Below are 17,343 nucleotides of genomic sequence, written 5' to 3' on the forward strand. Positions count from 1 at the left end.
GTGTGCCCAGGTACCCCCAGGTGTGCCCAGGTGTGGTCTGGGCTGTGCCCAGGTACCCCAGGTGTGTCCAGGTGTGGTTTGGGGTGTGCCCAGGTACCCCAGGTGCCCCCAGGTGCCCCCAGGTGTTTCGCTGACCTCGGCACTCGGTGCCCGCGGGCTCGGAGGTGAAGCCGGGGCCGCAGAGGCACCTGAAGCCGCCCACGGAGTTCTCACAGCGCCCCGGGGAGCACGGAGGGGGCACCTGGCGGCACTCGTCGATGTCTGCGGGCACAGGGGGCACAGGTGGGCACAGGTAATGGGGATAGGTGGGCACAGGTGGGCTCAGTGGGCACAGGTGGGCACAGGTGAGGTTTGGGAGGGCACAGGTGAGCTCAGGTAATGGGGATAGGCGGGCACAGATGGGCAGAGATGGGCACAGGTGGGCACAGATGGGCACAGGTGAGGTTTGGGAGGGCACAGGTGAGCTCAGGTGAGCACAGGTAATGGGCAGGTAGAGCATGAACCCCCCAGAATCCCCCAGGAACTCTTTAAAGACCCCAAAACTCCCCAAAATCCCCCCCAAGGACCCCCTCAAATCCCCCCAAATCCCCTTCAAAACCCCAAATCCTCCCCCCAAATCCCCTTTAAACCCCCCCCAAATCCGCTCAGGACCCCCAAAAATCCCCCCAGGACCCCTCCTGAAGCCCCCTCCCCACTCACCCACACCATGGGTGCCCCCAAATCCCCTCCAAATCCCTTCCAGGACCCCCCAAAGACCCCCCCGAATCCCCCCAAAACCCCTTTAAACTCCCCAAATCCCCCCAAATCCCCCCAAATCCCCCAAATCCCCCCCAAATCCCCACTCACCCACGCAATGGGTGCCCTGGGGGCTCAGCCAGAAGCCCCCAAATCCCCTCAGGACCCCCATAAATCCCCCAAATCCCCCATAAATCCCCCCAAACCCCCCAAATCCCCACTCACCCACGCAATGGGTGCCCTGGGGGCTCAGCCAGAAGCCCCCAAATCCCCCATAAATCCCCAAATCCCCCCCAAATCCCCCCAAATCCCGGGTTCCCCATTCACCCACGCAATGGGTGCCCTGGGGGCTCAGCCAGAAGCCCCCAAATCCCCCCCAAATCCCCCATAAATCCCCCAAATCCCCCCAAATCCCCCCCAAATCCCGGATTCCCCACTCACCCACACAATGGGTGCCCTGGGGGCTCAGCCAGAAGCCCCCAAATCCCCCAAATCCCCCCAAATCCCCCAAATCCCCACTCACCCACGCAATGGGTGCCCTGGGGGCTCAGCCAGAAGCCCCCCCGGCACAGGCAGGTGTAGCCCCCTCCCCCCCGGGGCACGCAGCGCCCGGGGCCGCACACGGAGGGGTCGCGCTGGCACGGGGACACTGCGGGATCGGGGCCCATCAGGGCATTTTGGGCATTTTGGGGGATTTTAGGGGATTTTGGGGGATTTTGAGGGGATTTTTAGGGGATTTTGGGGGATTTTGGGGGATTTTTAGGGGATTTTTGGGGGATTTTTAGGGGATTTTTAGGGGATTTTTGGGGGATTTTAGGGGATTTTGGGGGATTTTGAGGGGATTTTTAGGGGATTTTGGGGGATTTTGGGGGATTTTTAGGGGATTTTTGGGGGATTTTTAGGGGATTTTTACCCCCAAAATCCCCTCAAACCCCCCCCCCCCCCAAATCCCCCACAAATCTCCCTTAAACCCCCCCAAATCTGCCCCAAATGACCCCAAAGTCCCCCCAAAACCCTCCCAAACCCCCCATCCCAAAATCCCCCCTCAACCCCCCCCCAAATCCCCCCAAATCTCCTCAAATCACCCCCAAATCCCCCCAAATCCCCCCTAAACCCTCCAAAATCCCCCAAATCTCCTCAAAACCCCCCCAAATCCCCCCAAATCCCCCCAAAATCCCCCAAATCCCCCTCAAACCCCCCTCCCCAAATCTCCCCCCCCAAAATCCCCCAAATCCCCCCTAAACCCTCCAAAATCCCCCAAATCCCCCTCAAACCCCCCTCCCCAAATCCCCCCTAAACCCCCCAAATCTCCCTCAGCCCCTCCCCCAAATCTCCCCCCTGAAATCCCCCAAATCTCCTCAAATCCCCCCCAAATCCCCCCCAAATCCCCCCAAATTTCCCCCAAAACCTCCCCAAGCCCCCCAAATCTCCTCAAACCCCCCCCAAATCTCCCCCCCAAACCGCCCCAAATCCCCCCCAAATTTCCCCCAAATCCCCCCAAAACCTCCCCAAATCCCCCCCAAATTTCCCCCAAACCTCCCCAAATCCCCCCAAATTTCCCCCAAAACTCCTCAAATCCCCCCAAATTTCCCCCAAAATCCTCCCCAAAACCTCCCCAAATCCCCCCACATTTCCCCCAAAACCTCCCCGAGCCCCCCAAATCTCCTCAAATCCCCCCCAAATTTCCCCCAAATTTCCCCCAAATTTCCCCCAAATCCCCCCCAAAATCCTCCCCCAAACCTCCCCAAATCCCCCCACATCCCCCCCAAATCCCCCCCGAGCCCCCCCCAGCCCCTCCCGGTCTCACCTGGCTCCGGGGGGGGCGGGGTGGGCAGGGCCCCCCCCAGGTGGGGGCTGGGCCGGGGCACCACGATTACCTCGGGCCCGGGGGGGGGCGGCGGGGGGGGCCCGGCCGGGGGGGGCTCCGGGGCTGGGGGAGGGGAGAAAAAAACGGGGGGGGGGGAGGGGTTAAATTTGGGGGGGGTTTGGGAGGGGTTTGGGGGGGATTTGGGGGGGATTTGGGGGGGTTTAGGGGATTTGGGGGGGTTTAGGAGGGGTTTGGGAGGGGATTTGGGGGGGATTTGGGGGGGTTTAGGAGGGGTTTGGGGGAATTTGGGGGGGGATTTGGGGGGGTTTAGGGGATTTGGGGGGGTTTAGGAGGGGTTTGGGAGGGGATTTGGGGGGGATTTGGGGGGTTTTGGGGAGGTTTAGGGGAATTTTGGGGGAGATTTGGGGGGGTTTAGGGGGTTTGGGGGGGGTTGGGGGGGATTTGGGGGTTTAGGAGGGATTTGGGGGGGTTTAGGAGGGGTTTAGGGGGATTTTGGGGGGATTTTGTGGGGTTTGTGGGGTTTTGGGGGGATTTTGGGGGGTTTCAGGGGTTTAGGAGTGGTTTAGGGGGATTTGGGGGGGTTAGAAGGGGATTTGGTGGTTTAGGAGGGGTTTTGGGGGGATTTTGGGGGGATTTGGGGGGTTTAGGAGGTGTTTTGGGGCATTGGGGGGGCTTAGGAGGGGTTTTAGGGGGATTTGGGGGGGTTTAGGGGGATGTTGGTGGGATTTGGGGGTTTAGGAGGGGTTTAGGAGGGGATTTGGGGAGGTTTAGGGGGGATTTTGGGGGGGGATTTGGGGGTTTAGGAGGGGTTTAGGGAGGATTTGGGGGGATTTGAGGGGCTTTAGGGGGATTTTGGGGGGATTTGGTGGTTTAGGAGGGGTTTTGGGGGAATTTTGGGGGGATTATGGGGGTTTAGGAGGTGTTTAGGGGGGATTTGGGGGGGTTTAGGGGGATTTTGGGGGGTTTAGGGGGGATTTGAGGGAGTTTAGGAGGGGTTTTGGGGGGGTTAGGGGGGATTTGGGGATTTTGTGGGGGTTGGGGGCTTTTGGGGGGATTTTGGGGGTTTAGGAGGGGTTTAGGGGGGATTTGGGGGGGATTTGGGGGAGTTTAGGAGGGGTTTAGGAGGGGTTTTGGGGGTGTTTTGGGGGATTTGGTGGTTTATGAGGGGTTTTGGGGGGATTTTGGGGAGATTTTGGGGGTTTAGGAGGTGTTTAGGGGGGATTTGGGGGGGTTTAGGGGGATTTTGGGGGGTTTAGGGGGGATTTGGGGGGTTTAGGAGGTGTTTAGGGGGGATTTGGGGGGATTTAGGAGGGCTTTAGGAGGGGTTTTGGGGGGATTTTGGGGATTTTGTGGGGTTTGGGGGGTTTCGGGGGGATTTGGGGGGGATTTGGGGATTTTGTGGGGGTTTTGGGGGGATTTGGGGGGGGTTTAGGGGGATTTTGGGGGGATTTGGTGGTTTAGGAGGGGTTTGGGGTTTTTTTTTGGGGGGGGTTCGGGGCTTTTTTTTTGTTTGTTTGATTGTTTTTATTTTCAGGGTTTTTCTGTGTTTTCTTGCGGTTTTTTGGGGGGGGTTTTTTGGGGGGGATTCAGGGCTTTTTTTTGTTTGTTGGGTTTTTTTTTTTCCGGGTTTTTCTGGGTTTTCTTGAGTTTTTTGGGGGGGAATTTGGGTTTTTTTCGGGGGTGTTTTCGGGCTTGTTTGTTTGTTTGTTTGGGGGTTTTTTTCGGGGTTTTTCTGGGTTTTCTTCCGGTTTTTTGGGGGTTTTTTGGGGGGGTTTTTTGGGGGGGTTTTTTTGGGGTTTTTTTTTATGTTTTGGGGTGCTCACCGGGGGTCATGGGGGTGCTCAGGGGGGGCCCCAGCGGGACCCCCGCCCCATCCTGGCCCAGGAATTGGGTGTTGATCCTCAGGTCCGAGGCCGAGTAGTGATAGCCGGGCCCGGCCGGGCAGATCTCCCGGAACCCCTCTGCAATTGGGGGGGGTCCCAGGGCCACAAATGGGTCTGGGGGCTCACACGGGCAGGGGGGACACCCCCAAGGCACCGGGGGATCCCCCCAGCCCCCCAAAATCTGCGGCTTCCTCCCGAAATTTCCTGGACCCTTCCCCGAATTTCTGAGCCCTTCCCCAATTTCCTGGGACCCCTCCCCGAATTTCTGAGCCCCTCCCCAAATTCTCAAACCCCTCCCCAAATTCTTGGGACCCCCTCCCCAAAAATTCTTGGGACCCCTCCCCAAATTCTTGGGACCCCTCCCCAAAAAATTATTGGGACCCCCCTCCCCTCCTCCCCAAATTCTCGGAGCCTTCCCCCAAATTTCTGGGTCCTTCCTTAAGATCTCAGACCCCTCCCCAAATTCTTGGGATCCCTCCCCAAAAATTCCTGTTCTCCCCCCCCCCCAAAAAAATTCCTGGGACCCCTCCCCAAATTCCAGTTCCCCTGTCCAGAAATTCCTGGGACCCCTCCCCAAATTCCCAGGTCCCTCCTGAACATCTCAGACCCCTCCCCAAATTCCCGACTTCCCCATCCTCATCCCCACCCAGTTCTGGGGGTTTTTGGGGCATTTTTGGGCGGAATTTCGGAGTTTTTGGACTCCCCACACATCGAATTTTTCCCCCACCATTTCCGGGTGCTCCCAGAAATTCGGGAACCTCCCAAAAAATTTTGGGGAGGGGTTTCAGGAACTCCAGAGCCCCCCAAAAAACTTTGGGAGAAGGGGAGGGAAAAGCTCAGACTCCGCCTCATTTTTGGCCGAATTTTGGGGTTTTTTCACCCGGATTTTTTTCCCTCGATTTGAGGGGGGGTCTGATAATTATGGAACCCCTAAAAAAATTTTGGGGAGGGGTTTCAGGAACTCCAGAGCCCCCCAAAAAAACTTTGTGAGGGCAGGAGGGGATTGGGAGGGAAGAAAGCTCAAACTCCGCCTCATTTTTGGGCCGAATTTTGGGGTTTTTTCACCCGGATTTTTTCCCCGCGATTTGAGGGGGGGTCTCCCCAGTTGGGGGCGGGGTCTCACCGGATCCGAAGGGGGGGCAGAGCAGGCAGGAGCCCCCCCAGGCTTTGCCCACGCGGCTGCAGCAGCAAACCTGGCGGGTGATGTTGCGCAGGGTGGGCAGCGCGCAGCCCCCGCCCTCCCGCAGCAGCCGGAAACAGGGACCGCGGGCCTCGGACAGCACCTGCTGGGCTGGGGGCCGGCCGGGTCAGCGCCCGGTGCGGCCCGGTGCGGCCCAGTTCATCCCAGTTTGTCCCAGTTCATCCCAGTTCATCCCAGTCCATCCCAGTTCATCCCAGTCCATCCCAGTCCCATCCTAACCCATCCTATCCCAGCCCATCCCATTCTATCCCTTCCAGACCAGGTGGGTCTGGGGTCTCCCGCGGGCCTCGGACAGCACCTGCTGGGCTGGGGGCCGGCCGGGTCAGCGCCCGGTGCGGCCCAGTTCATCCCAGTTTGTCCCAGTTTGTCCCAGTTCATCCCAGTTCATCCCAGTCCATCCTATCCCAGCCCATCCCATTCCATCCCTTCCAGACCTGGTGGGTCTGGGGTCTCCCACAGGCCTCGGACAGCACCTGCTGGGCTGGGGGTCAGCCTGGTCAGCGCCCGGTGCGGCCCAGTGCGGCCCAGTTCATCCCAGTTCATCCCAGTTCATCCCAGTTTGACACAGTTCATCCCAGTCCATCCTGTCCCAGTCCATCCCATTCTATCCCTTCCAGACCAGGTGGGTCTGGGGTCCCTCCAAGCCTCTGACAGCACCTGGAGAGCACCTGGAGCCCTCCCAGTGCATCCCAGTTCATCCCAGTCCATCCCAGTCCATCCCAGCTCATCCCAGTCCATCCCAGTCCATCCCAGTTCATCCCAGTTCATCCCAGTCCATCCCAGTCCATCCCAGTTCATCCCAGTTCATCCCAGTCCATCCCAGTTTGACCCAGTCCCATCCTAACCCATCCTGTCCCAGCCCATCCCATTCCATCCCCATTGGGCCCCTTCCAGACCTGGTGGGTTTGGGGTCCCCCCACAACCTTTGAGAGACGTTTTGGGGCTGGGGGAGCACCTGGAGAGCGTCTGGGCCCCTCCCAGTTTGTCCCAGTTCATCCCAGTTCAGCCCAGTTCAGCCCAGCCCATTACCAATCCCAAAAATCCCACAAACGACCCCACAAGTGTCCCTACAGATGCAGCAGGAGCGGGAGGAGTCCAGCAGGAATCGCACCCCAAACCCATCCCCACCATTCCAAATCCCACAATTATCCCACAAATGACTCCATAAATGACCCCAAACCCCACAGATAACCCCACAAATGAACCCAAACCCCACAGATGACCCCATAAACCCCACAAATGACCCCAAACCCTGCTCACAGATGCAGCGGGACCGGGAGGAGTCCAGCAGGAATCGCACCCCAACCCCATTCCCAACCTCCATAAATGACCCCAAACCCCACAAATAGCCCCAGAAATGACCCCAAACCCCAGAGATAACCCCATAAATGACCCCAAACCGCACAGATAGCCCCAGAAATGACCCCATAAACCCCAGAAATGTCCCTACAGATGCAGCGGGAGCGGGAGGAGTCCAGCAGGAATCCCATCCCAACCCCATTCCCAACCTCCACAACTGACCCCAAACCCCACAAATAACCCCACAAATGACCCCAAACCCCACAGATAACCCCACAAATCCCACAGATAACCCCACAGATGACCCCATAAACCCCATAAATGACCCCAAACCCTGCTCACAGATGCAGCGGGAGCGGGAGGAGTCCAGCAGGAAGCCGGGCGGGCACAGGCAGGCGAAGCTGCCGCGGGTGTTGGTGCAGAGCCCGAGCTGGCACAGAGCCCCCTCCTGGCACTCGTCCACGTCTGGGGGGACAGACGGACACGGGGGGGGGTCAGTGGGGACCCCCCCGAGCCCGAAAACCCCATCCCAAAATTCCCCCATCCCAAAATTCCCCCGTCCCCAAGAAAATCCCCAGTCTTAAAATTCACCATCGCAAAAATTCCCGGATCTCAAAAAACGCCCGTCTGAAAAAAATTCCATCTTAAAAATTCCTCATCCCAAAAAATCCTTATCCCAAAAAATCCCCTGATCCCCAAAATTCCAGAGCTTAAAATATCCCCGTCACAAAATTCCTGTCCCCAAAAAATTCCCCATCCCAAAAAAATCCTGATTTTAAAAAATTCCCGATCTCGAAATCCCCTGATCGCAAAAAATCCTGGCCCCGAAATTCCCAATCCTAAAATTCCCCATCCCAAAAATTCCTGAACCCAAAATTCCCGATCCCAAAAATTCCTGATCCCAAAAACTCCCATCCCAAAAATTCCTGACCCCAAATCCCCAATCCCGAATCCCAAATCCCCTCTCACCCACGCAGGTTCCGTTCTGCCGCTGGAATCCCTGCGGGCACGGCTCTGCAAGGGGGGGGTGGCACCTTTGTCACCTTTGTGTCACCTTTGTGTCACCTTTGTGCCACCTTTGTCACCTTCGTGTCACCTTTGTGTCACCTTTGTCACCCCCCTCGATGTCCCCGTGTCCCCCCCCGTGCCACCTTCCCCCTGCGGTGTCCCCGATGTCCCCCCCATGTCCCCCGTGTCCCCCCCCGGTGTCCCCGTGTCCCTCCCGATATTTGTCACCCCCCGATATCCCCCCCCCCGTGTCCCCGTGTCCCCCCCCCGGTGTTTGTCATCCCCTCAATGTCCCCATGTCCCTCCCTGTGTCCTCCCCGGTGTCCCCGTGTCCTCCCCCCCCGGTGTTTGTCCCCCCCTGGTGTCCCGGTGTCACCCCCCCGATGTCCCCCCCGGTATTTGTCACCCCCCCGATGTCCCCAAAAAATCGGGGACATTTGTCACCCCTCGATGTCCCCCCCACAATGTCCCCGATGTCCCCCCCCCCGGTGTCCCCGTGTCCTCCCCCTCCAGTGTTTGTCACCCCTCAATGTCCCCGGTGTGCCCCCCCCCCGATGTCACCCCCCAATGTCCCCGATGTCCCCCCCATGTCCCCCCCATGTCCCCATGTCCCCTCCCCGGTGTCCCCCCCATGTCCCCGTGTCCTCCCCCCCGGTGTTTGTCACCCCCCAATGTCCCCGATGTCCCCCCCCCATGTCCCCCCCATGTCCCCATGTCCCTCCCCGGTGTCCCCCCCATGTCCCCGTGTCCTCCCCCCCCCCGGTGTTTGTCACCCCCGATGTCCCCGTGTCCCCCTCCCCGGTGTTTGTCACCCCCCGATGTCCCCCCCCCAATGTCCCCGATGTCCCCCCCCATGTCCCCCCCCCGGTGTCCCCGATGTCCCCGTGTCCCCCCCGGGTGTCCCTTACGGGCGTGGCCCTGGCACGGGTGACACTCGCGGACCCCCCAGGCGACCCCGGCCCCCCCCCGGCAGCAAATGTCCCTGGTGCGGAGCCCGGGCAGAGGGGAGCTGCACTGGGGGGGGAATGGGGGAAAAACGGGGGAAACCGGGAAAAATAAATGGGGGAAATGGGAAAAATAAATGGGGGGAAATATGGGAAAAATAAATGGGGGGAAATGGGGGAAATATGGGAAAAATAAATGGGGGAAAAACGGGGGGAAACGGGAAAAATAAATGGGGGAAAATGGGAAAAATAAATGGGGGGAAATATGGGAAAAATAAATGGGGGAAAAACGGGGGAAAACGGGAAAAATAAATGGGGGAAAATGGGAAAAATAAATGGGGGGAAATGGGGGAAATATGGGGGGAAATGGGGAAAATGGAGGGAAAAACGGGGGGAAAATGGGGGGAAATGGGGGGAAATGGGGGAAAAATGGGGGAAATGGGGGGGAATGGGAAAAATGGGGGAAATACGGGGGGGAAATGGGGGGAAACATGGGGGGAAAGGAAAAAATGGGAATAAAATGGGGAAGAAAAGGAGAAAAGGGGGGAGAAAAGGAGGAAAATGTGAGGAGGAAAAAAAAGAGAAAAAAGGAGGTTGGACCCCACATAAAAAAAGCCCTGAATGCCCCAGGCCCCCAAATTCCCACTTTTTGTCCCATTCCAGGTTCCCTTTCCCTCCTTTTCCCCATCCCCAATTCCCCCCTTTTCTCCCATCCTATTCCCCAAATTTCCCCCCATTTCTCACCTGGCCGCTCCTCAGGTGTCTGAAGCAACCCCCGAACCCCAAATTCCCCTCCCCAAATTCCCCAAATTTCCCCAAATTCCCACCCCACACGAATCCTCCCCAAATTCCCCCCCCATTTCTCACCTGCCCCCCCCTCTGTCTGAACCAATCCCCGAACCCCAAATTCCCCAAATTCCCCTCCCCAAATTCCCCAAAACCGCCCCAAATCCCCAAATTTCCCCAAATTCCCACCCCACACGAATCCCCCTCCAGATTCCCCCCGTTTCTCACCTGGCCCCCCCTCTGTCTGAACCAATCCCCGACCCCCAAATTCCCCAAATCCCCCCCGTTTCTCACCTGGCCACTCCTCAGGTGCCTGAAGCAATCCCCGAACCCCAAATTCCCCAAATTCCCCTCCCCAAATTCCCCAAAAACACCCCAATTCCCCAAATTCCCCAAATTCCCCCCCCGTTTCTCACCTGGCCGCCCCTCAGGTGCCTGAAGCAACACCCGAACCCCCAATTCCCCAAATTCCCCTCCCCAAATTCCCCAAAAACGCCCCAATCCCCCAAATTTCCCCAAATTCCCACCCCACACGAATCCTCCCCCCGTTTCTCACCTGGCCGCCCCTCAGGTGCCTGAAGCAATACCCGAACCCCAAATTCCCCAAATTCCCCTCGCCCATTCCATCCCCAAAAACGCCCAAAATCACCAAATTTCCCCAATTTCCCACCCCACACGAATCCTCCCCAAATTCCCCCCGTTTCTCACCTGCTCCCCCCTCTGTCTGAACCAATCCCCGAACCCCAAATTCCCCAAATTCCCATCCCCAAATTCCCCAAATTCCCCCCGTTTCTCACCTTGCCGCCCCTCAGGTGCCTGAACCAACCCCCGAATTTCCCCAAATTCCCCAAATCCCTCCCGTTTCTCACCTGGCCGCCCCTCAGGTGCCTGAACCAACCCCCCAACCCCAAATTCCCCAAATTCCCCTCCCCAAATTCCCCAAAAACGCCCAAATTCCCCAAATTCCCCCCGTTTCTCACCTGGCCGCCCCTCAGGTGCCTGAAGCAATACCCGAAGCCCAAATTCCCCAAATTCCCCTCCCCAAATTCCCCAAATTCCCCAAATTCCCCAAATCCCCCCCGTTTCTCACCTGGCCGCCCCTCAGGTGCCTGAACCAACCCCCCAACCCCAAATTCCCCAAATTCCCCTCCCCAAATTCCCCAAATCCCCCCATTTCTCACCTGGCCGCCCCTCAGGTGCCTGAAGCAATACCCGAACCCCAAATTCCCCAAATTTCCCCCCCGTTTCTCACCTGGCCGCCCCTCAGGTGCCTGAACCAACCCCCGAATTTCCCCAAATTCCCCAAATCCCCCCCGTTTCTCACCTGGCCGCCCCTCAGGTGCCTGAAGCAACCCCCGAACCCCAAATTCCCCAAATTCCCCAAATTCCCCAAATTCCCCAAATTCCCCAAATCCCCCCCGTTTCTCACCTGGCCGCCCCTCAGGTGCCTGAAGCAATACCCGAACCCCAAATTCCCCAAATTCCCCTCCCCAAATTCCCCAAAAACGCCCCAATTCCCCAAATCCCCCCCGTTTCTCACCTGGCCGCCCCTCAGGTGCCTGAAGCAATACCCGAACCCCGAGTTCTCCTGGGCGGGGGGGTCCCGGCCGGGTCCCCTCTGGGCCAGCACCGGGAATTGGGGCGGGGGGCTCGGGGAGGGCTCGGGGCCGCCCCGCACCCGCTCCACGCTGTGAATCGTCACCGTCGCCTGCGGGGGATGCTGCACCAGGACGCTCACCATGGACTGCGCACCTGCACCGGGTGGGGACCACGATTTGGGGCCTTTTTGGGGTTTTTTGGGCAAAAAAACAACCCCAAAAACCCCCCCTCCCCAACAGAAATTGCCGTGCCGATCTTATCGCGATTGCCGCCATTGCATCCCCAGAAATGTCCAAATCAACGCATTTCCCCCCCCCCATTTCCATCCCACAAATTTCTCCCTTTTTCTCCCCCCATCCCAAATCCCCCCCCGAAATTCTCCCCATTCCATATCCCCAAAAATCTCCCCCAAATTCCGCCCTTTTCCCCCATTTCCATCGCCCAAATCCTCCCCTGTTCTCTCAAATTTTCCCCCCATTCCTACCCCACAAATTTTTCCCTTTTTCTCCCCCCATTCCCACCCCACAAATTCCCCCCTTTTCCCCCATCCCAAATCCCCAAATCCCCCCCGAAATTCTCCCCATTCCATATCCCCAAAAATCTCCCCCAAATTCCGCCCTTTGCTCCCATTTCCATCGCTCAAATCCCCCCCAATTCTCCCAGATTTCCCCCCATTCCTACCCCACAAATTCCCAAATTTCCCCCGTTCCCACCCCACAAATTCCCCCCTTTTCCCCCATCCCAAATCCCCAAAACCCCCCCCCGAAATTCTCCCCATTCCATCCCCAAAAATCTCCCCCAAATTCCGCCCTTTGCCCCCATTTCAATCGCCCAAATCCTCCCCAATTTTCCCAAATTTTCCCCCATTCCCACCCCAAGAATTCCCCTTTCCCCCATCCCAAATCCCACCCCAAAATCCTTTTTCTCCCGATCCCAAATCACCCCAAAATTTCCCCAATTTCTGGGGGAAGAGTAATTAGCGAAAAATCCCCTAAAACCAAATTTGAGGGGGGAAAAAATCCCCTAAAACCAATTTTTTGAGGGGGATAATTAGGGAAAAAAAATCCCCTAAAAACCAATTTTTTGGGAGGGGTAAATAGGGAAAAAAATCCCCTAAAAACCAATTTTTTGAGGGAGATAATTAGGGAAAAAAATCCCCAAAAAATCCCCTAAAACCCAATTTTTGAGGGGAATAATTAGGGAAAAAAAATCCCCTAAAAACCAATTTTTTGAGGGGGATAATTAGGGAAAAAAATCCCAAAAAAATCCCCTAAAACCCAATTTTTGGGAGGGGTAAATAGGGAAAAAATCCCCTAAAACCCAATTTTTTGGAGGCGATAATTAGGGAAAAAAATCCCCTAAAACCCAATTTTGAGGGGAATAATTAGGGAAAAAAAATCCCCTAAAAACCAATTTTTTGAGGGGGATAATTAGGGAAAAAAATCCCAAAAAAATCCCCTAAAACCCAATTTTTGGGAGGGGTAAATAGGGAAAAAATCCCCTAAAACCCAATTTTGGGGGAGATAATTAGGGAAAAAAAATCCCCTAAAAACCAATTTTGGGGGAGATAATTAGGGAAAAAAAATCCCCTAAAAACCAATTTTGGGGAGGGATAATTAGGGAAAAAAATCCCCAAAAAATCCCCTAAAACCCAATTTTTGAGGGGGATAAATAGGGAAAAAATCCCCTAAAAACCAATTTTTTTGAGGGGGATAATTAGGGAAAAAAATCCCAAAAAAATCCCCTAAAACCCAATTTTTGAGGGGGATAATTAGGGAAAAAAAATCCCCTAAAAACCAATTTTTTGGGAGGGGTAAATAGGGAAAAAATCCCCTAAAAACCAATTTTTTTGAGGGGGATAATTAGGGAAAAAATCCCCTAAAAACCAATTTTTTGAGGGGAGACTAATTAGGGAAAGATCCACTAAAACAAATTTTTTGGGGGGGAATTGGGGAAAAAAAAATCCCCTAAAATCCAATTTTGGGAGGGGTAAATAGGGAAAATCCCCCGAACCCGATGTGTTTTTGGGGGTTTCTCACCATCCTCCTCCTCGCGGTGGTTGCTCAAGGGCAGGGTGTAGATGGAGCGGGTCAAGGCCTGGGGCGCCCCCTCGTGGACATTTCGGGGGTTCTCGGGCGCGTTCCGGGGGCTTTGGGCTCGGGCGGTGCCGTTGCCCGCGGGGAGGTGACAAAATTTGCCGGTGAATTGGGGGGGGCAGAGGCAGCGCTGGGGGTGGGCGCAGACGCCCCCGTTCCGGCAGAGCAGCGGGCACAGAACTGCGGGAGGGGAGAGAGGGGGGGACAGCCCGAAATTAGGGAGCAGGCCCACAAAAAAAACCAAAAAACCACCCTAAAAAACGGCCCTAAAATCCCAAAAATAACCCCAAAAATAACCCTAAAAAAGCACCCTAAAATCCCCAAAATAACCCCCAAAATAAGCAAAAAATGACCCCAAAATAACCCCCAAAATAACCCAGAAATAACCCCAAAAATAACCCAAAAAAACCACCCTAAATTCCCAAAAATAACCCCAAAAATAACCCAAAAAAACCACCCTAAATTCCCAAAAATAACCCCAAAAATAACCCTAAAAAACCACCCTAAATTCCCAAAAATAACCCCAAAAATAACCCTAAAAAAGCACCCTAAAATCCGCAAAATAACCCCAAAAATAACCAAAAATGACCCCAAAATAACCCCAAAAATAACCCTAAAAAGCACCCTAAAATCCCCAAAATAACCCCCAAAATAACAAAAAAATGACCCTAAAATAACCCCAAAAATAACCCTAAAAAACCACCCTAAAGTCCCCCAAATAACCCCAAAAATAACCCCAAAAATAACCCAAAAAAACCACCCTAAAATCCCCAAAATAACCCCAAAAATAACCCTAAAAAAGCACCCTAAAATCCCCAAAATAACCCCAAAAATAACCAAAAATGACCCCAAAATAACCCCAAAAATAACCCTAAAAAAGCACCCTAAAAGCCCCAAAATAACCCCAAAAATAACCCCAAAAAATAACCCCCAAAATAACCTAAAAATGACCCCAAAAAATCCCCAAAATAACCTAAAAATAAGCCCAAAAATAACTCCCAAATAACACCAAAAATAACCCCCAAAATAACCGAAAAGTAACCCAAAAGTAACCCCCAGAATAACCCCCAAAATAAACCCAAAAATAACCCCAAAATAACCAAAAATAACCCCAAAAAGAACCCCAAAATAACCCAAAAATAATCCCAAAAATAACCCTAAAAATAACCCAAAAAATAACCCCCAAAACCTCAAAGCAACCCCAAAAAACCCTAAAAAACCCCAAAAAACCCAAATTCGGGGAGGTTTTAGGGTTTTTTTTGGGGGGGGGGTCCCAGGAATTTTGGGGGGGAACACGAAATTTAGGGGGGGGCTCAAGGGCAGATCCAAAAATTTGGGGGATCCCAAATATTTGGGGGGGGTCCAGGAGGGGATCCTGAAATTTGGAGGGGTCCCGGGGGGGGTTTTGACTTTTGGGGTCGATCCAAATATTTGGGGGGGGGGGGGGGGTTCGGGGTGGGATCCCAAAATTTGGGGGGGGGGGTCTCGGCCATTTGGGGGTGGTCCAGAACAATTGGGGGGGTCCCAGCCGGGTTTTTGGGACGGATCCAGGACATTTTGGGGAGGCTCCAGGATGAAATCCCGACATTTGTGGGGGGATCCGAGGTGGATCCGGATTTGGGGGGGGGTCCCGGATATTTGGGGGTGCTCCCAGACATTTTGGGGGGGGTCCCCGCGCGGTTTTTGGGGCGGGGGGGGCCCCCGGGGCCGCCTGGTCCCGAGCTCTGCCGGGGCCCCTCTGTTTATGTTGCGAATTCCCGGCGATTTCCAGCGGGACCCGATGAGCTCATGGAGCTGCGTGGGTGGGATGGGGCCCACCCTTCCCCCGAGCCCCCCCGGGAGGGGCCCTAAAACCCCCCCCGACCCCAAAAACCCCTCCCCAAAAAGCCGGGAGGGGCCCCCGAACCCCCGCCCTAAAAACGGGAGAAAAAGGGGTTTTGGTATTGGGGGTTTTGGGGGGAGCTGCGAGGGTGGGATGGGGCCCACCCCGATCCGAACCCCCCTGGGAGGGGCCCCCCGGCCCTAAAACCCCTCCCGACCCCAAAATCTCCATCCCAAAAAACGGGGATGGGTGCCCAAACCCCCACCCTAAATATGGAAGGAAAAAAGGAAAAATGGGGTTTTTTTTTTGATTGTTGGGGTTTTTGGGAGATCTCACCCCAAAACGCCCGTGGGGAATTTGGGGGGGGGGATTTGGGATTGGGGAAGGTGGAGCCCAAAATGTCCTGGGAGCCCCCTCAAGACCACGAACCCCAAAATTTGTGGGGGGTTCAAACTTTCCCCCCCCCTCCACAGCAAAAAGGGAATTTGGGGGTGTTGGAGACCCCCCCGCACCCCAAATCCTCCATGGACCCCAAAATTCCCCCCGTACCCCAAAATGTCTCAGCTTCCCCCATGTCCCAAATCCCTCCTGAACCCCAAATCCTCCACCCCAAATCCCTCCCGCACCCCAAAATCCTCCCGTGTCCCAAATCCCTGCATCCCAAACTCCCTCCTATCCCAAAAACTCCCCAGCACCCCAAAATGCCCCAAACCCCCCCAAACTCTCCCTTCCCAAAACTTTCGGATCTCGACTCCCCTTCCCCAAAACCCTAAATCCCCCCCAGGCCCCAAAACCTCCCTGCACCCCAAAATCCCCTCAAATCCCAAACTCCCCCTTCCCAAAACTTTTGGATCTCAACTCTCCCTTCTCAAAATTCCAAATCCCCCCCCAAAATCCCAAACTCCCCTCCCCAAATCCCAAACTCCCCCCACTCAAAACTTCCGGATCCCAACTCCCCCTCCCCAAAATCTCAAACTCCCCCCAAACCCCAAAACCTCCCTCCACCCCAAACCCCCCAAAACCACAACCCCCCCCCAAATCTCAACCTCTTCCCTCCCAAAACTTCTGGATCCCGACGCCCCCTCCCCAAAATCCCAAATCTCCCCCCAAACCCCAAACCCCCCCAAATCCCAAACTCCCCAAAATCCCAAACTCCGCCCTCCCAAACCTTCCGGATCTCGACTCCCCCTCCCCAAAACCCCAAATCCCAAAACTTTCGGATCCTGACCCCCCTCCCCAAAATCTCAACCCCCCCCCATATCCCAATCCCTCCCCCGCCACCCAAACCTTCCGGATCCCGAACCCCCCTCCCCAAAAAACCCCCAAAAAACCCCAAACCCCCCCAAACCCCAAATCCCAAACTCCTCCCCCCAAATCCCAAACTCCCTTCCCAAACCTTCCAGATCCCGACTCCCCCTCCCCAAAATCCCAAACTCCCCCCACTCAAAACTTCCGGATCCCCAACTCCCCCTCCCCAAAACCCCAAATCCCAAAACGTTCGGATCCCGACCCCCCCTCCCCAAAGATCCCAAACTCCTCCTTCCCAAACCTTCCGGATCCCCATACCCCCTCCCCAAACCCCCCCAAAAAACCCCAAAAACCCCAAAAACCCCAAAGCCGCCCCCCCCCCGCACTGACCGAGCCTGAAGCCGCTGCCCGGGGGGGGGGCCCGGCCGCTCTCCAGCACCACCACGGTGGCGTTGTCGCCGCCGCGTCCCCCCCCCGCCACCGCCGGGTCCCCCCGGGGGCGACACCCGGGGACGCAGCGACCCCCGGGGCAGCAGCGGGGGGGGGAGAAACGGACCCGGAGCCGGGGGGGGCCGGGACCCCCGGGGGGGGACACGGGGGAGCCCGGGGCGGGCAGCGCCAGCACCGCCGCGAGCAGCAGAGCGGGGCCCAGCGCCATCGGGGGGGGACACAGGGGACACTGAGGGGGGGGGACACGGGGGGGACACGGCGGGAACCGCCCCGGGGTGGGGCCGGGCCGGGGGGGGGCGGGGAAACGCCCGGGGTGGGGCCCGAGCATCGCCCACCCCCCCCCCCCCAGCCCCGAGATGGGGACACGGGGGGGACACGGGGCGGGACAAGGGGGGGACAGGAGGGACAGAATGGGGGGGGACACGGGGGGGACATGAGGGACAG

General features: G+C 56.4%; 1 protein-coding gene across 1 annotated transcript in view; it reads right to left on the reverse strand.

Moving 5' to 3' along the window:
* LTBP4 (latent transforming growth factor beta binding protein 4) overlaps positions 1 to 17,110 on the reverse strand; it is a 33,773-nt gene extending 16,663 nt beyond the window's left edge. The window contains exons 1-11 of the mRNA XM_071418777.1: positions 16,840 to 17,110; positions 13,323 to 13,559; positions 11,225 to 11,436; positions 8,863 to 8,968; positions 7,916 to 7,960; positions 7,289 to 7,411; positions 5,570 to 5,737; positions 4,387 to 4,524; positions 2,543 to 2,665; positions 1,259 to 1,384; positions 136 to 261 (exon numbers count right to left, since the gene is read on the reverse strand). Of these exons, the coding sequence (XP_071274878.1) occupies positions 136 to 261; positions 1,259 to 1,384; positions 2,543 to 2,665; positions 4,387 to 4,524; positions 5,570 to 5,737; positions 7,289 to 7,411; positions 7,916 to 7,960; positions 8,863 to 8,968; positions 11,225 to 11,436; positions 13,323 to 13,559; positions 16,840 to 17,107 (1,672 nt within the window). The 5' untranslated portion in view covers positions 17,108 to 17,110. The remainder of the gene's footprint in view (positions 1 to 135; positions 262 to 1,258; positions 1,385 to 2,542; positions 2,666 to 4,386; positions 4,525 to 5,569; positions 5,738 to 7,288; positions 7,412 to 7,915; positions 7,961 to 8,862; positions 8,969 to 11,224; positions 11,437 to 13,322; positions 13,560 to 16,839) is intronic.
* Positions 17,111 to 17,343: the final 233 nt, after the last annotated feature.

Source organism: Agelaius tricolor, unplaced genomic scaffold (genome assembly GCF_023055355.1).
Source record: "Agelaius tricolor isolate 1412-34295 unplaced genomic scaffold, bAgeTri1.0.p SCAF_90, whole genome shotgun sequence".
Lineage (NCBI taxonomy): Eukaryota > Metazoa > Chordata > Aves > Passeriformes > Icteridae > Agelaius > Agelaius tricolor.